This window comes from Anastrepha ludens, chromosome 5, assembly GCF_028408465.1.
Source record: "Anastrepha ludens isolate Willacy chromosome 5, idAnaLude1.1, whole genome shotgun sequence".
NCBI lineage: Eukaryota > Metazoa > Arthropoda > Insecta > Diptera > Tephritidae > Anastrepha > Anastrepha ludens.
The window spans coordinates 101,785,436-101,813,243 of NC_071501.1; the positions used below are offsets into that span (position 1 = coordinate 101,785,436).

Sequence of the window (27,808 nt, forward strand, 5' to 3'; positions counted from 1 at the left end):
AAATAAAAAAGATAGAACTTAATGAAAAAAATTAAAATAAGGCAAATAAAACGAAAACTGAAAATAAACTAAAATTGTGGCATACTGTTATTTTATAAATTATTAATGTATTTATTTCTATATGGCAATTCCTTCTACTTGCTAAGATTTAATTTAAACTTTTTCTTATATGGCAATTCCCTAAAATGTAATGACTACTAGAGGTCTTTGCTCAACTTCTAAATTTGAATTTTACAACAGGATTGCCTTTGCCTATAAAAAGCCTGCGCGCTCATGTAAAAAACACATTCCGTTTGGTAATCGGCGATGAGCAGAGCTTAGGTGCTTACCAATGACTACTTTTGCGGTGTAGACAGCGTTGGCTGGCCGCTGCAAAACAGTTGTTGCTCCTGCTTTTTTTGGTAAATTAAATTTATTGTAAATTGAATACTACTTTACAAAATCAAATTAAGTTGAAAAAATTTAAATAAAAAAATTGTAATGAAAAATCTAAAATAAATAAAATAAAAAACATAAAATAAAATAAAGTGGAATTAAATGGGGGGAAAAATGGCTTTTGCATCATGATAATTCACCTGCTCACTCATCTTTGCTTGTGAGAGATTATTTGGCCAAAAAGAACACCGTTATCATGCCTCAGCCACAGTATTTGGCCCCCTGCGATTTTTTCCTGTTCCCAAGATTGAGAAGATTCATGAAAGGACGGCGATTTGCGATGATAGTGGAGATAAAAACCGGATCCCTGAGAGAGCTCAAGGACATACCGAAAAGTGCATATCAGAACTGCTTTGAGGATTGGAAAACCCGCTGGCACGAGTGTATTATATCTGAGGCGGACTATTTTGAAGGAGATAAAGTAGAAATTGATGAATAAATAAATATTTTTTGAGCAAAATAAAAATTCACTTTTTTTACAATATTATATAGTACAATACAACACATTAAACATGAAAAAATAAAATTTTGTTTTGATTTAGTTTTTTTTTTGAGCAAAATAAAAATTCACTTTTTTTGAACATACCTCGTATCGTTTTATATAGTACAATGCAACACATTCACTTGAAAGAATTATTTACTAAAATGTTTAATATTCAATGATTCTCAAAATAATTAAATTTCTCTCAAAATTTCTTCTGCTTACTTCTTAAAATACTGAGAAGGTATAGTAAATCATACTTCTTCCTCAAAAGTGATACAATTTAAAAGCTCCCAAAATTTAAAAACCAGAAATTTCTTCGTTTTATACGTTAAATATGTACTTGTAAGCGAAAAATAGACTTAGTTTTCGTTGAAAATTTCTGCCAAAATATTTAAATTTCTCTTTATGGTATACTGCGTTGAAAAATTTTTTTGTTTTTTTACAATAAAATTATTTTATATTAAATAGGTGCTTAAACCAATTTGGATTCAGCTATGGGGCTGCTCAAGCTCAACCAATATAAAATATATACAAAGATTCCAAAACAAGGTACTAGGATGCGCGGTTAATGCTCCTTGGTACGTCCGCAACACTGATATCGAACACGACCTTGGCATCGAATCAATTGCCACTTCGATCAACATAAACGCTAAGTCTCATATGGAAAGACTACGCCACCATGTACATAGCGAAGCCTCAGCCCTAATTTATCCCTGAAACGAAAAAAACCGCACCAACTCACGCAGTAGCCCACTTCTCTGTAAGCTTTGGGCAGAGCATTATTAAATTTAGTTGTATTGCTCAAAATTAACTCCAAATTGTTCGCTAGTTCATAATTTATTAACTAGTTACAATGTAAATAATTAAAAAAAAAATTAAAAATACATTAGTAAATATCTACCCTGAGGTCGAATGAATTTCAATTGGTTTTCCTTTTTAATTTTCAAAAATATGTCCAAAAATTGGCATACTCTATTACATTTTTATATAAATTTTATAATATTCTGTAAATAATATTGTAAAATAGTTGCTAAATATTTTTAATCTATATTTAATTATTGTTTTCGACGGTAATTATTGTTTAACTGTAGTTAGAACAAAAATACAACCATTCACATACTCTTTTATGGAAAGTAATTATATTGCTGAATGTAGATCTATATATATATATATATATATATATATACATATGCATGTATGAGTGTGTAGAATATGCACTGGTATTTCCAAATTATTACTGGCTATTTTCAGTTTGTTTTCATTTTCCAATTTTGTTTACTGGCACTTTTCCTGCTATGCCCTCCGTTGGCCTTTCCGTTTGCAGTTGTTTGTTGTTGTTGTTGATTCGTGTATTGTCAGTAGTTAACTGCATCAACAGCTGTCGATTGCACTGTTTATCGATAATGAGTTGTATGTTCAGCCAGCTATTTATTGGGGGTACTAAAAATGGAGTTACGCGTTCGCCATTCCCTGCAAGCATAAATGGTTGATAATTTTGCGAGTAATGCGGTGACTAGCAATGCAAAGTATATATAAAGACATGGGTTCGCCTGGTTGCTACCATTCGAAAGAGCCGCATTTGCTGTTGGAGCGAAACTTCTCTGCAGAGTATTGTCGACTGCACGATTTAGGTAGATTTTTATTCCAATGCGCGCCCGTTTTTGTGCTCTTACGTTTTTAAGTAAACTTTTGTTTAAAAAGCTTATCAGTTGCTCCCCGAGAGTTGCTTCAGTATATTTGCTTCTGGCTTTGAGAGGCTTGGAGTCAAAATTGCTTTTTATTTTGGAAAAATGAGCCTTAAATAATTTCTATAAATAATTGCTGCCCTTCATATCGCGTCGGAAAGTTAGCTGGATTCTCAATGGGAAGCTTTCGCATAGCAGAAATTTATAAAATAATGTTCGTGCGCTTGTTATAGGCAGAATATGCGCAATGCCATACCGTAGAAAAAATATAAATATTTAACGAAATTTTAAACCTACATTTTGTACTACGTGATAATATTTAATAAACTATAAAACTGCATAACAAAAATGATTCCAGAAATCCTAATTAAAAGCCGTTAAATTGCTATGTTGTAGAATTTTTGCTATTTGTGCACAAAGTTGTGAAACTTGATTTTATAAGGGTTTTGTTAGACAAATATCCATACTTTTATATATAATGGTTAATGGTTAATGGTTAATGGTTAATGGTTGTAAAGGGTTAAGGTGTGTCTCTTTAGCACTGCGACCATATTGATCTATTGTGCACCCTATGCTGTCTATTGACTGTTAAGTATGCTTATGAATTGTACCAGCTCCTTCTGAGGGAGTGATTGAAGGTCTTCATCTGTAAGCATGAACTTATTTAAAAACCTTTTCCTTCTATGCGTCAACCCCGGACATTCGATGATGAGATGTTCTATAGACTCCTCATCTTCGCAGCAGAATCTGCAGGTGCTGCTGTTAGTTATGCCTAATTTATGTAAGTGTTTGTTGCAGGTGAAGTGACCCGTGCGGGCGCCTGTGAGAGTGCGAATGCTCTTTTTGTTTAACTTGAGGGCCATGTTAGCTCTTTTAGCGTTGAAACTTAGAAACTTTTATATATAAAATAATAAGCTTTCAATAACAAAAAACAAAAAAATTAAAACTGGCCAAAACGTTCATGTGCTTAGTTTAGGTATAGGTATTCCACTACCTGCACCTTCTGCGTACCAATCGCTACTGGAAAACCTGCTTCCATCTTTTGTAATATTTAATGAGTGAGAAACTGAGGTCTGCCTTGGAACTTTTAGGCCAGTGGCACACGCAATTAATTCGGTAACTCATATATAAATACCTCTATCTCTATTGCTAAACCAAGTTGCTTGTCAGCTATCTGCTTGTGTCCATTCCCTTCACACCCATGCACGCATACTCGTTTTACTGCCATTCGAACATGGCGACAAATAACAAGCCAGCCTAAAAATGTTACACAATCATGGGAGTATTTGTGGTGATGCTAATGTCCTGACACTGATGTAATGCTATTAACAGCAGCACGTCATTACTGGTCACAACACGCATACGCACATACTTGTGTACTTCTCCAAATTATGCCCATTCATATCGTCTGCTTCTTCTTCTTTGCATTTGCAAGGCTCGTTTCACCATCTACAGTTCTTCAATTATGTGCTTACCCCTTGACTGCTGGTTGAGAAGAGTGATGCATATATATACGTACATTCAATACTTTTGTCCGTGTTGTGAAATGTGTGCGTGCATGCGTGCCATTCAATGGGATTCTCCAGACTGTGCCATCCCATTTGTCGTCAATTCCCCATCATATAGTACTTTTTCTTGTTCCGTTGCATGCTTTTGGGGTGGGGTGAAAATGCTCAAACTTCAACAAACTCAACATGCATACAAACAGAGGGCGACACAGTAAAGCACAGCGAGAGTTTGCAAAGTTTTGACTAATATATTTTTTTTTTGTTTTATAAAAAAATATAGGCAATAATAAAACAAAAACCATATAACACGAAGTTTCAGCCTTTTGAAAACTTAAAAAATTTCAAATAATTTTCGTCAATATTTCAAGCGTTTTAATTGGAATATTTACAAAATTTTCGAGTATGCAATTTCATAGCCCATGACATTTAGTATAATAAACTGCAAGTTTTGAGTAACTTAAAAATCGCGTTGATTTTTTACAATTTATTACTTGCTGGCTTCAAGCAGCCGCTTGGGAGAAAACTCCTAGCAGCCTAGCCAACCCAACAAATGATCAGGAATCACAGCGCATTCCACTTTGGATTTGTACAAAACTAAATTTGAATTGAATACGCTATAAAATTGCATACCCAGCACTTTTCTTGAAGTTCCGATTGTAATTTTGAAAAAAAATTTTAGATTTTTTTTTTAATTTTTCGTAAAGTGTAAAACTTTAAGTTACATAGGTTGTGTTGCATGACAACCAATATTAAAAAAAAAAAAACGATTAATCAAAACTTTTTAAAGCGTTGCTGTGCTCTTATTTTGACCACCTCTGTACTTACTTACTTTGAATAGCCTTCTCGCATACACAAACACTTGACTATGTATCAGTTTGCTCGGTTGGAGCTGGTCAGGGCTTGCCACAGCATTTCATTGTACTATGATTTAGCTAATTTTCCTTGCCCTGCTATGAAAATGCGCATTCTCCATGTTTGGTAGTTCTGTGCAGGCAGGTGTGCGCATACTTTTTCAAGCTCTTGTGTGAAATGTGTGAGAAAAGTCTAAAAGGCTATCGTTTGGCCACTGTGGAAGTAAAGCGTTTTTCAGTAAGAGCGCTTCAACTTTTTTTTTTAATAAAACACAAACGGTTTGACTTTTTTAACTAATTTTTTTTATTATCGAGTTTGAACATATACATTTAAGTATGAAATTCGATTTCTTTTGCATGACCACCGCGTGCACGTTTTACGAAGTCCAATCGTTGAACCCAATTTTCGACCACTCTTTTGCATAAATCGGCCGAAATTCCAGCAATTTCGCGTTCAATATTGGCTCTGAGCTCACAAATCGTCGCCGGCTTGTTACTGTAGACCAATGACTTCACATAACCCCAAAGAAAATAGTCTAGAGGTGTCAAATCACACGAGCGCGGCGGCCATTCGACCGGCCCGTTTCTGGAAATAATGCGCTCATCGAACTTACTCTTCAACAAATCAATTGTAGCGTGTGCTGTGTGGCTTGTGGCCCCGCCCTGTTGAAACCACATGTCGTCTAAGTCCATACCATTCAATTGCGGCCAAAAATAATCGTTTATCATGTCGCGGTATCGATTTCCATTCGTTCTCGTCAACGAAAAAATATGGGCCAATTACGCCGCCGGCATGTAAACCGCACCAAACAATGATTTTTTCGGGATGCAACGGTGCCTCATGAATCACGTGTGGATTGCTTTCTGCCCAGTAACGCATATTTTGCTTGTTGACAAAGCCATTGAACCAAAAGTGAGCTTCATCACTGAAGATGATTTTTTGGAATTATTTGGGTTTAAAGTAGCAGCAACAGAAGGATTATTTTCATAAAAAATTTGCACGATTTGCAATCGTTGTTCAAGTGTGTAGCGTTCCATGATGAAATGTATACTAATAAAGTTTACAAATGACAAGCGAAAAATAAAAAAATATTGCGTCGTTCGCCCTCCCTATCGGAAAAAAGTTGAAGCGCACCTATTGAAAAACGCTTTATTTATGCCTGTGGTACTATGCGAGCTGACTTTTGTGCTGCCTTCTGAATTACCAAACATGTAGGCCAAATTTGCGGGCTTCGATTTTCAGCTTCAAATTTTTGTAGAACCTAAGTACTCTTGGATATTTGAACTTTCGCTGTTGATGATTGGTGACGTGGTGTTTTTGAGATGCCCAGAACAGCTTGATCGATACCGGAGTACTTAATTTTTTGATGTGACCGTAAAATGAACTCCAGTAATTATGTGAGTAGTAAGGAAAGGGTGATATGAATTCGTGTATATTTTTGTACCATAAATTATTTGGATGTCGACTGCCATTTCTTGTTCTTATATTTACAAAGATCGATATTAAGCAAGGAGATTGGATGTTTTTATTTTTTTGTTTTTTTTTTATTTCCACCATCCAAGATAGTTTCAGAGTACGTAATTACTGCTTGAAAGCTGAAAGTAGAATTATTTAACCAGAGGGAAGCCCTTGCTTTACACACGAGCAGTATTTTGCTCTAATTTGCTGCAAGTATTTGAATTGAACTTCAAAAGTTGCTGGAATCCCCTTATGAGTCTTGCAGTGATTACTGGGAACAGTTTCAGCTTTTAGTAAAAGAAAATGGAAATTTTTGTTGTAGTTTGTAAATTTATTTCCAAAAATATTTTGACAAAAAAATACAGTTTTTTCCAAATAACTTAAAAACATATATAATTTTTTGGTAATTACAAAGAAAGAAAAAAATACGAAAAAAATTTCCCATAAACTTTTAACAAAGTATATATATTTTTTGCAATTAATACAAAACAATAAATTTTATATACATATGTATATAATTTTTTTATATACTAAACAAATATATTTTTTTCCAACAAATTTTAAAAAATATTATATAATTTTTTGGCTGCTACCAAAAAAAAAGATTTTCCAAAAATTCCAAAATAAAATATAATTTTTCTGCCAAAATAATGAAGCAAAAAATTAGAAAAAAAATATTTTACAAAATTAACAAAAAAAATCTTTTTGGAAAACTGTTATAAAAAAATATAACTCTTGGCAATTACCACCAAAAATTTATTTTCCAACAAATTAAAAAAAAAAGATATAAAATTGCTTGACATTTATAAAATAAAAATTCCAAATATTAAACAAAAAAATTTTTCTGCCAAAATATGAAAAAGTAAACAAGTGTTCTCAAAAATTACAAAAAAACAATTGTCCAAAAAGTGTTAAACACTAAAATATTATGTTCTGGCCATTACCACTAGCCAATTCTTTTCAAAGAATTAAAAAAGAAGAATATGTATTTGGCATTTGCAAAACAGAAAAGACAAAAATAAAAAAGGGTTTTTCAAAAATTAGAAAATTTTTTTCCCACAAAATATTTAACCAAAATATATTGTATAATTCTTTTGTCAATTAAAATTAACAAATTTTTTCCAATACAGTAGAAGCCCGATAAGTACAATTGGAAAATTTCAGCAATGATTGCACTTAGCGAAAAATTGCACTTTTTCGAATTTCTCCTGTGGATCGAGGAATACCTAGGGAAAAATATTTTAACTCTATTCAATGCAATTAATGAGCTCAAAAGGTCGATATTCAAGAAAAATGAACACATATTTATTGAAATTAATACAAAGAGATCAATGCGGAAGGACATATGAGTGTGTGCTCCAAAATTCAATTATTTTTTTTGGAAAAACTTTGTTATTTTCGATTGCGTTTTTTCGTAACACTTTTCAAGTGCTTTTGATCGGATATCATGCAAACATGCGATCTGATTGAATGACATTTCAAAATTGTATTGACACAGCCAAAAATCGATTCATGCTGGACTTTTTCGGTTGTTTTTTCTTGAGTAGTATCTTCGGGTTCATTGGCTTCACTATCACCTTCATCTATTCCTAATTCCAAAACCCAATTGCGGATTTCATCTGTGTCTGCTTCACCCACATAGTTTTCGACCATCTCATTTAACCGTTGTAATCCTCCTCAATTTCGATATCCAATGGCATATCGTCTGGATTAGATTCAATAATCGCGTCAACTGTTGGGCTTGTACCCAATACGCTTTTCCAGCATTTAGCGATCGTTTCAGGGAGCAATTTCCCCCATGCTTGGCTCAACATGATCACGGCGGTTTTCAAATCAATTTTCTTCAATAGTTCATGTAATGAAGAATCTTTTTCACTAATTATGGTTTCCATTAGCAATGTTTTGTATTGAATTTTTGTCAAGTTAATAACACCTTGATCCATTGGCTGTAAAATCGCTGTGCAATTGGCCGGAAAATACATCACTTCGATCTCACCACAAACTAATTCTTCTTCGGGCGGATGAGATGGGGCTTGATCCAGCAAGAGTAATGCTTTGGGTGGAACATCATTTTCTTTGCCGAATTTTTTCACTTCTTCGTCAAAACTATCAAAGAACCACTTTTTGAAAATATCCCGCGTCATCCAAGCAGTCTTGTTGCTAGCATAATTCACCGGTAAACGAAAATTTTTAAAACAACGCGGATTCATAGATTTGCCGATCGTTAATGGTTTTATTTTGTGGCTGCCATCACCATTTGCACACAAAAGAACACTGATTCGATCTTTTGAAACTTTGTTGCCTGGAGCACTCTTTTCATCTTTCGAAACGTAGGTTTTATTTGGCAAAAGTTTCCAAAAGAGCCCCGTATTTGTGATGTTACATATCCTTTTTAAGCGATTTTCGCCGTCAATTTTTCCTTAAATGGCTCAATGGCTTCTGGATCACAAGATAATGATTCACCAGTCACAGTCAAATAGCGAAGTCCGAAGCGTTTCTTGAATCGCGAAAACCATCCATCACTTGCATTGAATTGTTCTTCATCCTTTTTTATTTCATCTAATATTTTTAATGCTTTGCTTTTCAATATCAAGCTAGAAACAGGAGCATTTCGTCGCCGCTGATTCATGAAAAACTGGTACAAACGCTTCTCGAGCTCTGGATGATTGCCAAACCGCAAAGTTTTCCGTTTATTTCCAAGTGAAAATGAATTGTATGCATTTTCTTTTAATGAACGGGATTGTTTTTTTATTCGGCAAATCGTTGCGCAATCAACTTTGTATTCGAATGCAAGATCTCGTTGTTTAACGCCTTTTTCAATTTTTTGGAGAATCTCATCTCTTTCTTTCAATGTAAGAAAATGTAGATTCTTTTTCACTTTTTCCATGATTTTATTTGATGAAAGCAAAAAAAAAAATGATTCAAACTCCGAACGATTGTTTTACTCTCAAGAACCAGCTTGAAACTAACGCGTGTTGAATGTCACAAACGATTCGATGCCATTTTTTATGATATCAGCGCTATAATTTTACAGTTATTTGTAAAAATCAAAAATCACAAAACGTGAGAACAGTGTTTTTGGTCGCAATAATTCCGAGAACCATAACTGTGCTAGCTATAAAGCTGTGTCTTCGCGCGTGATGAACGCAAATACATTGCCGTATTAAGTAAAAAATTTCTTCGAATAAGAATTCTTTTGCGCCCGAAAATTGCAATTTTTTATTGCTCTTTTCGAGTTTTCTATGGACTCAAAATCGAGTTGTACTTCCCGCGAAATTGCAGTTATCGGTATTGCACTTATCGGGCTTCTACTGTAAACTTAAAAAAACCAAAACATTTTGTGGCAATTGCAAAAACAAAGTTTCCAAAATTCCAAAAAAAAAATTTTTTCCTGCCAAAATATTTAGGTTAGGTTAAATGCTGGGTGATCTGTAAAAAGATCTCACTAGAGCCATAGGGGTTCCACTGTGTTACTAGTGCTTTGTATTTGGAGTTGATATATTATTTAAGAATTACATAATGCACGTTTTCGCGAGTTTTAGCAAGCCGTTCAACATTTTGTCAGCAATATCCTTCAGGGATGAAAAATATGTTGATCATAGGCACGTTGGTCGAGTCCTACAAAAAGTAAGGCAGGAGCAAAGTAGGTGTTCCAAGGTATCCCTAGAATTCGATCCGTTGCATGTGTCACATGCATCGCTTTGGACTAATCCCAAGAAAGAACTTTTGGCAATTACAAAAAAATTTCAAATAATTAAAAAAAATGTTTTTTCTGTTCAAATAAGAGATATAAACTAAAACAAACACTCACATATTATCACATTGAATTCTGCAATCTAGTTTCAAAAGTTGGGTTTCAGCTCTGAAATAGCTCCAGTCTAATCTGCCAGTCCTTTTTCTAGCCTCGACAAACCAGTTTCTTTCTACTTATAGACCAGCCTCTAGCAATTAGTTCCAAACGATTTGCTAACAAAGCTTCAATTCCTGGGTAATGAAATAAGTGCTGAATGGATTCCACGATTTCCATGATTTTATTCACCCTTATAGCGAGGTCTATACCTATTACTGGAACCAAATGCTTGGAATCATCGCTTTGCTGTTGCTGTCGATATTGTATTGTATCCACATATACATACATATACATATTACCTTGGGGAAAATAAATCCATTTTGCTCAGTGTCAAGGTGACATTGCACACTAAAAAATTTTTTTTGCTGTTTTTTGTTTGTTCCATTCGCTTGTGAGTTTCAGGGTGTTAACCTAATATAAATATTTAAATAGTTTTTTTTTCATGGCTCATATATTTTTGCCATTGCCTGTCGAGGGGCGAGCACTATTAGAAAAAATGTTTTTTCTATCATTTGGTGTCTAATGTACGGTGACTTGAACCTGCGCAGTTCCGAATGGTGGTCAGGCATCAACCCATGCGGCTACGGCGGCCAGCATATCAGGACTATAAGCAACACAAATTTGACTGACGCGCTTTTTCAATTGGGTGGTATTGGCATTATAGAACTCAACGAATTTCCACTTTTTTCAACTGCATTTTGGAAGGCAAGGGGTTTTGGCGAATACAAAGGGCTGAGCTGGCAGTCACAATCAACCGCTGCCACTCATAACCCACACACATCACTTAATTTGCACCATATTTTCAATTAGTGACAGTTTTTGTCTTATTCCCTTCACAAAATATGATATATTTAATATGTCTGACAAAAAATAAATAATAATTTCAAAAGAATAAAACTTTAATCTGATTATAGAGTGTATTTGTGTACTTTTGCATATGAATTTTTGCAAAGCCTGCTTAAGTTTTATTTAATTAAAATTTAATTTAATTAAACCTAAGTCAACACACGTAACATATTTGCCAATTAAATATGTTGAGAATTCGTTAAAGTATTTAATTTTAATCTCCTTTTAACTTAAATAGATATCTCTGCGAGTATGAAATTTTAATTATTCCTTCATTCAAACTTACAATTTGCTTTTAGGGAGAAAAAGAGTTAGAGAATTTGGCGAATTTATTTACTTTTGCGTGATCGTAATATATCTACATTTATGTATTTATTTATATCTATATACGCCTGGAATTCAAATAAAAGCAAAAATTTCAATAGTTTCACCACAACCCCATTGCATACACTCACACACTCACACACTTGCATGTACATACGAGTATACTCAACTTTTTTCTGGTCTCACAAGTTTCTAAGTCAACCTCAAGAGTCGAATAGTAAATACAGTTATATTTACAGTGGGCGTGCTGCACAAAACTTTCTCTCCCATACTTATGTATTTGTCATTGTAGTAGTAATTTAATTATGCCAACCATATACTTATACAGGCTTACTTACGTCTTAAACAAACACAAATGCATGAAATATTTAATAAGTTTATAGACAAATAAGGGAGAAATTATGCAAATAAACAGTTATTATGTGAAAACAATATTTCAAATGGAAAAGTTATTAGAAGAATACAATACAAATAATACAAAATGTTTAAAACTTCAAAATTGTGTAATTCTTTGATAAACAGAAATGCAAATATAAAAAGGGGTGTATACAAAAAGCAAACAAAAAATGGCTCATTAGAAGTGGAGTGTACGACAAAATCAAGCTTTTTCCAAAATAACAAAGTTCCGGCAATGGTTGCTGTTAGAGGGGTAGCAAAAACTAATATAAATATGTATATTGGCAATTTTAAAGTTTACGTCTGAGCGCGCCAGTCGTTTCTTTCTCGTGCTAACCGGCGCCAGTTGGGCACACCAAGTGAAGCCAAGTCCTTCTCCACCTGATCTTTCCAACGCAGAGGAGGCCTTCCTCTTCCTCTGCTACCACCAGCTGGTACCGCATCGAATACTTTCAAAGCCGGAGCGTTTGTATCCATTCGGACGACATGACCCAGCCAACGTAGCCGCTGGATCTTTATTCGCTGCGCTATGTCTATGTCGTCGTAAAGCTCATACAGCTCATCGTTCCATCGTCTACGATATTCGCCGTTGCCAACGTGCAAATGTCCAAAAATCTTACGTAAATCTTTCTCTCGAACTCTCCAAGCGTCGCTTCATCGGATGTTGTCATCGTCCAAGCTTCTGCGCCATACGTTAGGACGGGCATGATGAGAGTCTTGTAGAGTGTTAGTTTCGTTCGTCGAGAGAGGACTTTACTGCTCAGTTGCCTACTTAGTCCAAAGTAGCACTTGTTGGCAAGAGAGATTCTACGTTGGATTTGAAGGCTGACATTGTTATCGGTGTTAATGCTGGTTCCTAGATAAACGAAGTCTTTTACAACCTCGAAATTATAACTGTCTACAGTGACGTGGGTGCTGATACGCGAGTGCGCCGACTGTTTGTTTGAAGACAGGAGGTACTTCGTTTTGTCCTCGTTCACCACCAAACCCATTCGCTTTGCCTCTTTATCCAGTTTGGAGAAGGCAGAACTAACAGCGCGGTTGTTAAAGCCGATGATGTCAATATCATCGGCATACGCCAGCCATTGTACGCTCTTATAAAAAATTGTGCCTGAGCGATTAAGTTCTGCGGCTCGTACGATGCTCTCCAAAATCAGGTTAAAGAAGTCACACGACAGCGAGTTACCCTGTCTGAAACCTCGTTTGGTATCAAACGGCTCGGAGAGGTCCTTCCCAATTCTGACGGCGCTGCTGGTGTTGAGCAACGTCATCTTACATAGCCGTATTAGTTTTGCGGGGATACCAAATTCAGGCATCGCGGCATACAGGTAACTCCTTTTCGCACTGTCGAATGCAGCTTTGAAGTCGACGAAAAGATGGTGTGTGTCGATTCTCCTTTCATGGGTCTTTTCCAGGATTTGGTGTATTGAGAATATTTGGTCGATGGTAGACTTTCCAGGTCTGAAACCACACTGATAAGGTCCAATCAGTTGGTTGACGGTGGGCTTCAGCCTTTCACACAATACGCTCGCTAGAATCTTATAGGCGCTAGAACCAAATCCCTTCTTATGGATTGGGCAGAGCACATTTAAATTCCAATCGGCAGGCATGCTTTCATCTGACCATATTTTGCATAGGAGCTGATGCATGCACCTTACCGGCTCCTCGCCGCCATGTTTGAATAGCTCAGCCGGCAGTCTGTCAGCGCCCGCGGCTTTGTTGTTCTTTAGCCGCCTTATCGCTATTCTCACCTCGTCATTATCGGGTAGCGGAACAACAATTCTGTCGTCAACGATTGGGGTATCGGGATCTTCACATTCTCTATGACATGCGCAGCTGTCACTGTTTAATAGGTTCGAGAAGTGTTCCCTCCATAATTTAAGATTGTTCTGTACGTCAGTCACCAGATCGCCGTCTTTGTTCTTACAGGAAAACGCCCCGGTCTTAAAACCTTTTGTAAGCCGCCGAACTTTCTGGTAGATTTTCCGGGCGTTGTTCCTATTGGCCAGCATCTCAAGCTCCTCGCACTCACGTACTTCGGCCTCTCGTTTCTTCTGTCGGATAATACGTCTCTCTTCCTATTTCAGCTCTCTGTAGCGATCCTACATGGCTCGCGTTGCGACCAAGCGCAGCGTGGCTCTATAGGCCATGTTTCGTTGTGCAGGCTGAGTTTTCCGACTGTGGGACCAAAAATTCCCTCCTTGCTCACCCTGGCGTTGAAGTCTCCAAGCACGATTTTTATGTTGTGGCGGGGGCAGCGCTCATATGAACGTTCCAAGCGCTCATAAAAGGAATCTTTGGTCGCGTCGTCCTTCTCTTCCGTCGGGGCGTGGACGCAAATTAGCGATATGTTAAAAAAACGGGCTTTGATGCGGATTGTTGCGAGACCCTCGTCCACCGGAGTGAACGACAGTACTTGGCGACGAAGTCTCTCTCCCACAACAAATCCAACACCGAATTTGCGCTCCTTTACATGGCAGCTGTAGTAGACGTCACAAGGTCCTACGCTTTTCTTGCCTTGTCCCGTCCATCGCATCTCTTGAATGGCAGTGATGTCAGCCTTTACTCTCACGAGGACATCAACCAGCCGGGCAGTGGCACCTTCCCCATTGAGGGACTGGACATTCCAGGTGCATACCCTTAAATCGTAATCCTTATTTCGTTTGCAGTGGTCGTCATCAGTATAGGGAGGTCTCATCCGAGGCTTTTTTAAACTTTTCATTGGGGGGATTTTTAAGTGGCGAGTCCCAAACCCAACGCACAGCCAGCTATCCTGGAATGTGTGTGAGAAGGCGACGTTAGCTCACTCCCGATCGGGTGTTCGGAAGCTACCCAGAGGATACGTGGGCTAATCCCGGACGTTGTGAGCTGCTTGAACCATATGCAGAAGAATCGTCCTGGCCATTCCCAAGTGAATGGCGATCAGTAACTTTTGAGGCCATTAAAGTAGTTAAAATAATATTTGGTACTTTTTAATTTTACACCATTTATATTTTTATTTAACTTTTTTGGTTTAATTTTAATTAATTTTATATTAGAGTATCCAAATTTTGTTTACTTTACTTTTCATATAAAGTTTTTTTATATTATTTTGTTTTATTAATTTGTATTTTTTTATTTTACTTTTTTTTCATAAAATTTTTTGGTAGTTTTAATTAATTTTTCTTAATTTACTTGAATAAAACTAAATTTAATTTCTTTTACTTCATTTTTGTTTTCATTAATTTTTTTTGTAGTTTTAATTCACTCCATTCTATTTAATTTACTTGAATAAAACTAATTTTAATTTATTTTGCTTCAATTTAATTTAATTATTTTAATTTAATTTAAGTTTTTCGGTATTATTTTGTTTTCCTTCATTTTGTTTAGTTTAATTTTTTTTAGATTTATTCATTTTATTTTATTTTATATTTTTTATATATTTCTTGATATATTTATATTTCTCCCTTTTTATTTGTTGAACACCCTACGCTCTTGTAAAATACATACATACATGTATGTATATGTGTATGCCTTTTTTCTTTATGTGGAAAAAACCAAAAGCTTCGAACTCGATGTCTAACCCAGGTAATTAAAAGTTTAGCCCCTAAATAAAAACTATGAATTTTAGATAACTGTTATGATTTTAGATTATTGCTTTGAATACGAAACTCGTCTATTTAATTACATGGGCTGAAAAAGTTATGAAATTGCTGAATGTGCATAGCTTTTAATTGCTAGACAAGCACGAACACAATAAAAATATTCTTGGAAATTTGTGCTTGAGGGCATTTCTAATGCATGTACCGCACAAAAGTAGATTACTACTAATGCACATACTCACCTACGCATACACAAATACATACCCGCACACAGGCACACACATTCATACTCCTCTAGCAAGCGTTTCAGCTTCCAGCATAAAATAGAGGCCAGCGTTGCGGTTTGTAACATTTCGTTACCGATATTTCGAGCGCCAAAATCGCAGCTTTGCATCGCATTTCAGCGCATTCCTCAGCCGCTGGTTTCACTGTACTTGGTCGCCAATCACAATATGCGCCGTGTGTGGGGCCCACAGTTGCCAATCGAAAGTAGTTTTTTCCGCATCCCTCGCTTTGCGGCCCACATTGCCGGTTGCTGGCCACAATCGCCCACTCAGCCGCGCACTTGGCTAACGGTGTTGCGTTTCTGTGTGAATGCATTTGCGGTCGCCTTAGGTGCTTTCAGTGAGAATTTTTACGGCATTGTTCATCTGGACGATCTCTTTAGCGCGCTTGAGGCATTCACTCCAGGCATTGTCAAGTTCATATCACTAGTGAAAATGATGACGTTGTTTGTGCGGCACAAGCGTTGGCATCGTACAATTTCTAGAATGCGCATGCTGTTGTTGCAGGGTAAGTGCCATCAACATTCTGTTACGCTTGTACATACACACGCACAAAATCAGCAGTTAGGAAAGCGGAAGCTTACTAAAGTAATATTCAGCAAATGTGGATTTCTCCGGTTTTGGCCGAATAACCCCACAAAATTTGTTGTTTATGTTTAATTTTATTGTTCTCACACATTTTGGTTTCTTTTCTTGCTTTACTCACAGATATCAGCCTTGAAAAGCGTCACATCATGGAACCACTGGCCTCGTACGGATCGTTGCTGTCTTTTGTGTTGCTCGCATCTGGTACTTTAACGAATTTGTTTTTCAATATTTTGCCACTGGTGAAAATGGCCTACTACAAGTGGCAGTCACAGGAATTGAAATTGTTGCTGCCCTTCAAAGTTACGTAAGTTTAAAGTGCTTGCGCTGAGTTTAACGAACAGAAACTGTATGTTTTTATGTGTATAATACTGTATGCAGTGCATTCAATACCCATGGCACATGGAATTATTGGCAAGTTTTGGCCATTTATTTTTTTCTTATTTAATTTTAAAAAATTTTTTATGAAAACATAGCTCAGACCTCTATAAAAATCGCATAAATGCAAATTCTAAACTTTACGGAAATGTAAAGCAAGTGAGAGTTTCTAAAAGGTATAGGCCTGAAGTAGCACAAAAATCGCCTTGATTTTTATCAATTATTTCTTTGCTGACACTCTTGTGAATTCTCTCCATTTGATGAATCCTACACATTTTTTATATGAAAAAAAGCACACAACACCTTTGAACGGTAGATAGTAGGAAAGAGTTGCAATGCGTCCGCATTGGAAAATCGACAATCACCAGGTATTCACAATACGCTAAGTCTTGGAAAAGACCTATGAAAGGAGAATCGACAGCACGAAAATGAGTTGACTATATGCGGCGAAGCCTGAATTAGGTATCCCTGTAAAAGTAATACGGTTGCGCATGCAACCGTTGAGAAATGCTGGTAGCGGTGTTAGAACTGAGAGAGACCTCTTCGAGCCATTTGATATCAAACTAGTTTCAGATAAGGTGACTCACTGTCGTGTGACTTCTTTAACCTGATGCTGGAAAAGATTGTGCGAGCTGCAGCACTTTATTGCTCAGGCTCAATATATTATAAGAGCGTAAAATTGCTACCGTATGCTGATGATATTGACATCAGCGGCCTCAGGTCGGTGGCACAAATACCCATTCTGATACCGGCATGTGATGTACATCTCCTGCCTCCGGCCTAAACTCCGGCGCTGTTAGTTCTCCTTTTCCAAACTGAATTAAGAAGCAAAGCGAATGGGTCTGGTAGTGAACGAGGACAAAACGAAGTACCTCTTGTCGTCACACAAACAGTTTGACAGTTATAATTTTTATGTATATAGTAAGAGACTTCGGAGAAATTCAACGGCGAATCACTCTTGCCAAAAATGCTACTGGGGACAATTGAGTAGGCAATTGAGTAGCAAAGTTCGCTCTCGACGAATAAAATTAACACACTATGAGTCTCTCGGGCATGATGTCTTATTGTACGGCGCAGAAACTATGACGGTGGCAACGTACAATGAGGCGTCCCTTGGAGAGCTTGAGAGAAAGATATCGTGCGGATGGAGCAAGAGGAAGACCGAGAACAACATGCATTAGAACAAAATGGACCGAGAACAAGATGGGCCGACGAACTAGAGGAGGAAATCAACTTGTGATAAGGAATGGAAAAAAGGTGCAACCGATCCAGGTATATGGAGGCTTCACGTGTAGTAGGCCAAAGCTCAGAAAGAGCTGTAGTGCCAAAATATGATGATGATGAACAAAACAAAGTTGATCTTCACGATCTCACTGTACTTTGGCTTTGTTGAGTTTGTTAAGGTTAGATGGATTATTTCGAGGAATAGTTCATTCGTAGTCTACCTTGTTTTGAAAGTGAATTATTACCTGAGCCATATTCCAACATGTTCTTTATATCACTATGATATTTTGGCGAATTCTGACTACTTCTTTAGGGAGACTGTTAGTTTCATAAAGAACCGGTTAATTAAAAATATTTTTATATCGCGCATTGGACATATAAACTGCTGAATGAACTCTGCCTCTTCCCCATCTCTATTGCTACTATAGACATTGTTCATATCGGCCTGTTATTCATCGGTCAGCGGACTTTTAAATATTGTAGTACTAATTCGATTTACTGTCCACAAGTCTGAAACAATCTTTAAGGTAAAAAATAAATAAATAATTGGCGCATAAACGATTTGTCAGGTACTTGACCGAGCTCCTCCTTCTATTTGTGTGTGCGTCTTGATATTGTTCCCCAAATGGAGGGACCTAAAGGTTTCAGCCGACTCCGAACGGCAAATGGTTTTTTATGAAGAGATTTTTGATAGCAGAAATGCACTCGTAGGGTTGCCGTATCCTGCTGAATAGCGACCACTACTAGAACAAACTTTTTTTCAATCATTTTGTTGTTTCCTGCACGGAGATTCGAACCTACGTACTCCCGAATGGTAGTCACGCACCAAATCATTCGGCTGCGGCAGTCAATTCTTAAGATGCTTAAGTTGAATATCATCTAAGCTACCCATGAGCTGGATGCAGAAGGTGCACTATTGCGAAGTCAAGCAAGGCGGCGCATGAATACCTAAGATTGGATTTCAAAAACAGGAAAAATGTCTGCACCTCCTAATTAAGTCATACCCAGACTGATGCTACTATAGAAAAAGTACGATTGCGAAAAACGCCAGGTACTTCCAAGTGTTCATCGTACAGTTTTCGTGCAGTACTCGTCACTGCGATAAATAAAAAGGCACAGCTGCCGCTCACATTGAAATTTTAATTGTTTTTTTGTTTTGTTTTTTTTGGGAAATATTCGGTGTAACCTTCGGCTCATTCCGCATTATTTGTTAAGAGGTTTCTAGCCCAGTACAGCATCCCGGCAAGATTTGCGGTTGCTGAGACTGTCAAAGCGAAAACAGCACACGACCTGAAGCACTAACAGAAGAATACTTCCAGCACTACTTGGAACAATGTAATGCAAAAGAGTCGCGTGGTCAGTCAGGTTACTCAATAGCCACACCTCGTATACATAAAATGTTTCATATTTATATTTTTTCTTTTTTTTTGTATTTTCTACCCAGTTTCCTCTATACACAATGTGTTTCGCATAATTTTTAAAATGAAAGGTCAAAACTTATGACAAGCAGCTGTCGTTGCAACAATAAAATCAATAAATTTACTACAAAGCACTTTTTCAATCACTTTTTCTTTGCTTTGTTTGCATTTAACCTTTTTTCAAAATATTTCAGTTTGCCGGAAATGCTTGTCAATTTTCCCTATTACCCTGCCACCTACCTCATGCTGACGCTCTCTGGCGCAATGACAGTGCTTTCCTTTAGTGCAGCGGATGGATTTTTCCTTTGCTCTTGTATGTATACGAGTGCGCTATTTCGCATGTTGAAACATGATATACGCGATGCATTCGCTGAATTGCGAGAACGTGAGTAGCAGTCGCAGCAGCCTTACAATAAACACATACACACACATACGCACTTCGAGGCCCTTGCATGCACATACATGAATATTCCTGTACACTTCAATCAATTACCCACACATATGTACTTATGCACAAATACTCATGTATGCACTTATGGTGCATGCTACGCACGTACACACTGCCGCCCAGCGTAACTTGCCACAGAGGGCAGCAATTTACTAACTGCACTCACCCATCTAAGCCAACATCAAATTGTGATTGATTCAATTTACAAATTTTTGAAAACTTCTTTCCCCTTCCCTTCTTTTCTCTTCCCTTCGCTCGCTCTTCCTTATTTCACACTTTTGACTTTTGCTTTCCTACATTTCATGTTGCTTTGCCTTCTGCACGTGACCGTTGATGCTAGTGGAATACTCATCAAAAGTGCAGAATATACGGATACGTCGGCGCTTGGAGGCACTCGTTGAACGCCACAACGAAATAGTCGATATGTGCAGCGATTTTGTTTCGGAATTTCCAGTCATCATCCTGTTAGATTTCCTTGTAACAGCAGAGATGTTGTGCTGTGGTATTATTTTTGCGATGGTGAGTTTGAGAGATGATGGCAAGAGTAAGTTTGGGATTGTTTGTTTTTTACTTTGCTATAGGGATGTATAGACTAGTAGTTAAAGTCAGCAAAGCTACTGATTTTAATAGATCTTGAGTCAAACGCAGACCAAGGCTAAAAACGTCATCTCATAGCCCGAATTTGGCCATAGCTTTAGGTTCATCGATGTTCTCTGGTGAATTGAAGTCCTTCGCGATACTTTATCTACAGCGATAGAATAGCCGTTCTATAAAGAACTGGTGTAACTTATATATTTTGAAGAAGTTATTCATCACATGCGACGAGAATGAGTCGAAGTTGATCGATGTGAAAACTGGTGATGATAGATTTAGACACAAAAAGAGATGCATGAAGAATACATGAACATTTAAATTTATATTTAATTAAATTCAGCCTGATCATAATAGATGTTTAAGAAAAAAATTACGCAGTCGGCGTCAAAATAAAATGCACACCACTTATTGACAAGTTTTTTGTTTATTTATATATATTTTTTTATAAAAATATAGTTCGTTCTACAACAAAAGCCACATAATACAGAGTTGCAAACTTTCAACATAATGTAAAAAAAATCAGAAAGTTTTCCACAAAATAACACAATTTTTAGTCATGCTTTTTAGAAAGTTCTGGGTATGCAGTTGTGTAGTTCATTTAATTTCAGCATATCAAAGTGCAACTTTCAGGTGACTAAAAGTTTGATTGCGCATATTCTTCCATATAAAAAACAAATATCGACCATTTTTATGTGGTGAAAATGTGTAACTTTGTTTAAATTTTTCTAACATCTCCATATTAGAGGACATGTCATAGAAATGTGAAAAAATGACTCTAATTTACGATTTGTGAAAGAGATTAAAATAGTGCAGATTAAATGTAGCTTTTTCTGTGCCTACCTAAGCTTATTTGTAGGAGCGGTAGAACTCGCCCGGTTACGATTTGTTGCTGAAATCTTGGGGATGTAACTATTGACAGTGTTTAAAATTGTATAACAAACAAAATAAAAAACAAAACCTTTTCCATCAGCATTAACAACCCCTTTGTCACATCACACTAATCTCAAAAATTAAATGTAGAACCTGCCATTATTGCCACTACTATTAATATTGCCCCGCTATTGTCAACATAGGCGTCATTACCATTATCCTTACCATTAGTATTATTATTACTATTACCACTCTTCATGCAATTAGCATTACCATTACAAATACAATTACCATTACCATTATCACAATTCCCTTTATTATTAATTTTATCATTACTATTGCCATCACCAATACCATTTCCCTTATAATCACTAATACAATTACAATCGTTATCATTACCATTACTATAAATTTATCATTAGCACAACACTACTGTTATTACCGTCACTGCCATTGACATTAGCATTACCATTACTTGAATTACCCACATCCATCATTACAATTACCGCCATCAATACCAACGTTATAACTATTATTATTACGATCCCCATTATTATCAAAATCACCATTTCCACCATAATACCCATTACCATTACTAATACCATTACCATTACCATTACTATTACGTTCATCATCACAATAACACTACTATTGATATACTAGATTTACAATTTTAATTACCACTATTGCTGCCATTTGCATTACCATTATAATTACTTGAATCATCTGCAACGTATTCAATATCAACTATTTCAGCAATAATTTTATAACGCTCATATCACCCTGTTGCGTACCAAATTTATTGCTAAATTCCAGGCGTTTGCTCAACTGCTAACTCAACAGCTTTTTTATTCAAAACAATTCGTAATTGGAAAAACTGAGCACACGATGATATTAAAACGAAAAATGCCGAAATCTAAAACAGCGACAAGTTTAAAAATTAATGAGCTAATTAAAGAGTTTGGTTCTGATATGTTTTATACAGATGGATCCATTTTGTTCTGTAGCACTTGTTCAAAAAAAGTAAATCACGATAAAAAGTATTATCTTCAGCAGTACATCAAAAGTGAAAAACATGTAAAAGGAATGCAATTAATAAAAACCAAGACCCAAGAACAGCTTTTGACGATTCTATGCATATTTTATGGCCAGAAGGAGTTCAACGCGAAAAGGTTTTGGTATTTGTCACGGATGCTGCGCCCTACATGAAGAGGAGTGCGTCACCTTTGAAACTGCTCTACCCCAATATGATTCACATAACTTGCATTGCGCATGGTATACACCGAGTCTGCGAAGCTATACGCTCAAGATACTCGGATGTTGACGCCTTGATTTCAAACTTAAAGAAAGTTTTTTTAAAAAGCCCAACCAGAATGGAAGTTTTCAAAGAAATTGAACCAACTTTATCTCTTCCCCCACGGCCGGTATATCTAAAAAATATTGTATTGTTGTTGATTTTAAATATTGTATTATGTTATGGAGGTGATAACTCGATGGGGTACGTGGTTAATTGTAGCCGTGTATTACGCCGACAACTTTGAGTCTATAAAAAGAATAGTTGACCACATAACAGACGACGCTGCATGTGTCAGTTTCTCCAAACAATTGTTAAACAAAGACTCTATTTTGCCTAATTTAATATATATAAAACATTGTTTTGGATTTATTTTGGAAGAAAAGGTTTTTGAAGTTCTTCAGAAAACAGGTTGTTTAGAAGTTGTTTAAGAAAAAAAATAAAAATTATTTACATACATACATTAATTTTTTAGGAGCCCCAGTTGGCGAGGTATTGAATATTCTAGATAATATTCAGAAGCGGCTTACAGAAGTGCGGGGACCCGCTTCCAAACTTGTATTGGAAAAATTTCAAGCCGTTTTTACAGCCAACGTAGGTTTGGACAACATCTCAATCCCTACAAATTTGCAAGCTTCCAACGTTCCATATTTAAACTGGGCACCACTTGTATCAGCTCAAGTCGAACGAACTTTTAGTACATTCAAGACCTTTCTTCGCGATAATCGCATGAAAATGTTGCCCGAAAATTTTAAGATATGCATCTTGTAGTACAATGCTACCACAGCTATAAACAGTAAGGCGTTTGACTTAAAAAACTCCATTCAGATCCAAGTCATAAAAAAGTACAAAAATTTCGTGCAATGAAACTAGTTCCTTTTTTCATTTGAGTTATAAATTCTAAGATAAGTGCCTTTTTTCTCAATCAAAATAAATTAATTTTTTTTGCTTATTTCTAATGCTTTTTTTTTACTTTTTATTGCCTTTTTTTATGTTTTTAGTGCCTTTTTCTTTGTTCTTTAGGGTCTTTTTCTGCCTTTTTCACTACTTTATTTTGCCTTTACAAGAGGTTTTTAGGTCCAAAAATCCGTTCCCTGGTCATTACCAATATTATAATTGTTATTATTACGATAATATTTGCCACTATAATTACCATTACCAGTACTATTATAATTACAACTATCCCTACTATAAATTAAATAAAATAAATAACTACTACTGTTATTAAAATTACCATTAGAATATACACTTATCATTATCATTATCCTCAGTAATGCCATTGACATTATCATTACCCCTACTTTTAGCATTACTCATACTATTACTTATACCCCCACTACTGAAATTGCCATTATCTGCGGTATTACATTTCCATTACCATTACCATTACCGTTACCATTCTCACTATTATTACCATTGCCAACTCTTTTACCATTTTTTATATAAATACATAATATTATATTTTTAAAACTCCTTAATTACTTTGTTCTTTTCATCTAATAAATTTAAATACCAAACCCGGTTTTTAGAGCTCTGCTTCCATTGGCATATTGACGTACATTTTCTATTGCATTGCCTCATTATTACAGTTCACTTTATACTGCGTCGGCGGAACTGCTGTCAGCGAAAGTGTAGGCGCCCGTTAATGAAAGAAAGAAATAATCATAATTTTAATGGTTGCTTGTATTTTACAGAGCCTGGAGATTGCTGACGTTCTTTATGATATCGATTGGTATAAGTGCGATGTGCGCACGCGTCGCATGATCCTGATAATGTTAACTCGCGCACAAAAGGCTAAGACGATTAAAGTGCCATTCTTCATACCATCGCTGCCTGCTTTGCGAGCGGTAAGAGTTTTAATTAATAATATTTTTTTATAAATGACAAACTTGTTTTTTTCTATCTACTTTCTCTTAGACCATAAGCACTGCTGGTTCCTACATCGCAGTTATGAAGAGATTCATATAAATAACTATGAACGCCAAGCTAATTAAGATTGACATGTAATAGTTACCTTAGAGATTAAACAATGCACACAGTAAAGAGCATATTTCTAGTCATTATTATTTGTTCTTACCTAGATTTATTCGTTCGCATCTAAAACATTCACAAAGTATGCAGTTTCGGTCTAAAATAAAATCACACACTAAACCAATTGTAGTTTTGGTTGTATTACTCTTTTTTATTGGTATTTTATCGTACACGAGGGGTGCCTTTTATATGTCGGGATTAGAGAACAAAAACAAATTTTAATCATCGAAAATCACTTTATTGTTTTTCAAAATATTCTCCATGAAGATCTATACACTTTTGCATGCGTTGGAACCAATTGTCGAAGCATTTTTGCCACTCTGAATGAGGTACCTCCAAAACATGCTTTCTGAATGCCGCAAACGCTTCTTCAGGTGTCGAAAAACGTTGACCTCTCAGTTTGTTTTTTACGTACGGGAATAAAAAGAAGTCATTGTTTGCCAAGTCAGGACTATACGGCGAATGACCCATTAATTCGATGTTTTGGGTGCTCAAAAATGCAGTTGTTTGAGCCGATGTGTGAGAGCTCGCATTGTCCTGGTGAAGAGTGATCCGTCTTTGGCGATTGGTTTTCCTAATTTCTTGGAAGACAACTGGCAAACAAATGGTTGTGTACCACTCAGAATTTCCTGTTTTGCGTTGTTCTAGTGGTACGGTTGCGACAAGTCCAGTTTTTCCGAAAAAACAGGCGACCATTTGCTTGGAAGTGCTTCGTGCGCGAACAACTTTTGTTGGATTTGGCTCATCTTGAAACACCCATACAGTCGACTGCTGTTTACTTTCGGGCTCATACGCGTAAATCTATGATTGATCACCTGTCACGATGTCATTGACGTGTTTCGCAGCCCCGCGATCGTATTTTTTGAGCATTTCCTTCGACCAATTGACACGAGCCTTTTTTTGAGCGATTGACAAATTGTGTGGGATCCAACGCGAACAAATTTTTTTGACAAATGTTGTCAAATGTTTATGCAATATTGAATGTATGCTGGTCCCACTAATGCCTAAGATTGTCTCAATCTCACGATAGGTCACATGACGATCTTGCAATATCAGTTCGCGCACAGCATCAATGGTTTTCGGAACAACAACTGATTTTGGACGGCCTTTACGAAATTCGTCTTGGAGTGAACTACGACCACGTTTGAATTCACCATACCATCGATAAACACTGGTCCTTGATGGAGCTTCATCGCCAAAAAATGAATTAAGTTCATCCATGCAATGTTGCTGAGTTAATCCACGTCGAAAGTTGTAAAAAATAATCGCACGAAAATGTTCACGATTTAATTCCATTTTTGGACCGAGATGAATCTTTTAAGTTACTGTAAACAACACAAATAGCGCTGGTATCTCAAAACGTTCTGAGTACGTAAAAGCCAACAAATTTCAAACTTTGCGATACAGCTGTCAGTTGCCAGATTGCAACACCAGGGCTGCCAAATCCCGACATATAAAAGGCACCCCTCGTAGTACGAGTATATGAGAATGTTAGTAACATAGTTTCGCAAATATAGTATTTTCCGGTTACTATTTCTTCGCTCTTCGAAATGGAATGTGAGACTTGGGCTGTGTTTTTCTCGGACTTCTTGCGGGAATGAAAATTATTCTCTTTGCATGATTTCCGCCAGACAGGATTTTTTGACGACCTTAAACGAGACCCCAATATCACCAATTGGTTTGAAGGTTATCTACAATTGCAAAATTTTCAAATTCATATGACCTGAATATAATCTTAGGTGAAAATTCGTATGCGACAGATACCACAGGGCAGAATGCCTTGGACTACTGTGTTTGAGTCTTCGTAGGCTGGATGTACCTGCTGCGAACCAGTTATTGTGAAGGGTGATCAATTTAGAAGTATCACATTTTAAACTGAAATAAAAAAACGAAAATACAAACTGATTGGACAATCTGTATTATTTTTGTGTACCATTCATGACATTTATTTTTTAAAGACAATGCCTTTCAAATGTTGATCTGAGTAACTTGAGTGACACATTGGAACCTCAATCGAAGTATATATTGTAGTTTGACAGTAGTCACGAGCGATCTGTCAAAAAACCGTATTGGAAAAAATACCTCCAATCTGATCACCCTTTATATTCTAAGTTTCAGTCTTTCTAGTGTTTATGGGCTCGTGGAGCGCATAATTTGGAATATGACGGGCCATTTCTTCAATATTGGCATTAACACTTTCCAAAACTACTCTCGCGTACCACAGTTCTGCAAACGGATGCAATTAAATTGAACTTTTTTTGCAGGTCGCTGAGCAAATATGCCCATTTGGGTAAGGCATCGGTTTACAATGCGAGAATTTGTTTGGATGGAACGACCACGGTAATTTAGATAAATTGAAATTTTCCCTAGCTAATTTTTTAACACATTTAAGAGACTTATAATAGGACTATGAATAAGTTCGTGCGGTTTTACAACAGATGGCGTAACTTGATTATTATTCCATCGATCCACATTTCCAAACATTCATTGGAGAGCTACTGTCGTAAGGCACAAACGTCAGTATAAGTTTTTTATTTGAAGCGTAAACAACAATATTTTTACCACACTTGAAAATGTCGAATTTCGTGCCAAATAATGTGTTTTTGCGGGGAATTCTTCTTCATTATTTTAATATGAAGAAAAAAGCAGCCGAAAGTCATCGTATCTTGGTGGAAGTTTATGGTGAGCATGCTCTATCTGAGCGAACGTGCCAGAAGTGGTTTGCACGCTTTAAAAGTGGTGATTTTGGCTTGGAAGACGAAGAACGCGAGGGTGCGCCGCCAAAGTTCATGGATACCGAATTGGAGGAATTGCTCGATCAAGATCCGGCTCAAACGCAAGAAGAGGTTGCAAAAACTTTGGGAGTTGATCAATCAACCATTTCCAAACGTTTAAAAGCCATGGGAATGATCCGAAAGGTAGGCCATTGGGTGCCGTATGAATTGAAGCCAAGAGACGTTGAACGCCGTTTTATGGCATGCGAACAACTGCTTCAACGGCACAAAAGAAAGGGTTTTTTGCATCGAATTGTGACTGGCGATGAAAAGTGGGTCCATTACGACAATCCAAAACGTCGGGCAACGTATGGATACCCTGGCCATGCTTCAACATCGACGTCGGCGCAGAATATTCATGGCCTGAAGGTTATGCTGTGTATCTGGTGGGACCAGCTGGGTGTTGTGTATTATGAGCTACTGAAACCGAATGAAACGATTACGGGGGATGTCTACCGACGACAATTGATGCGTTTGAGCCGAGCACTG

The 27,808-nt window shown here is 36.6% G+C and overlaps 1 protein-coding gene across 1 annotated transcript; it reads left to right on the forward strand.

Annotated features, from left to right (window-relative positions):
- The first annotated feature begins 15,871 nt into the window (after positions 1–15,871).
- On the forward strand, positions 15,872–24,482 carry LOC128864906 (odorant receptor 22c). The gene is made up of 7 exons (XM_054104667.1): positions 15,872–16,211; positions 16,412–16,595; positions 19,503–19,693; positions 20,097–20,275; positions 24,044–24,145; positions 24,209–24,361; positions 24,432–24,482. Exons 1-7 carry the CDS (start codon positions 15,872–15,874, stop codon positions 24,480–24,482), a joined length of 1,200 nt encoding a protein of 399 aa, XP_053960642.1.
- Positions 24,483–27,808: the final 3,326 nt, after the last annotated feature.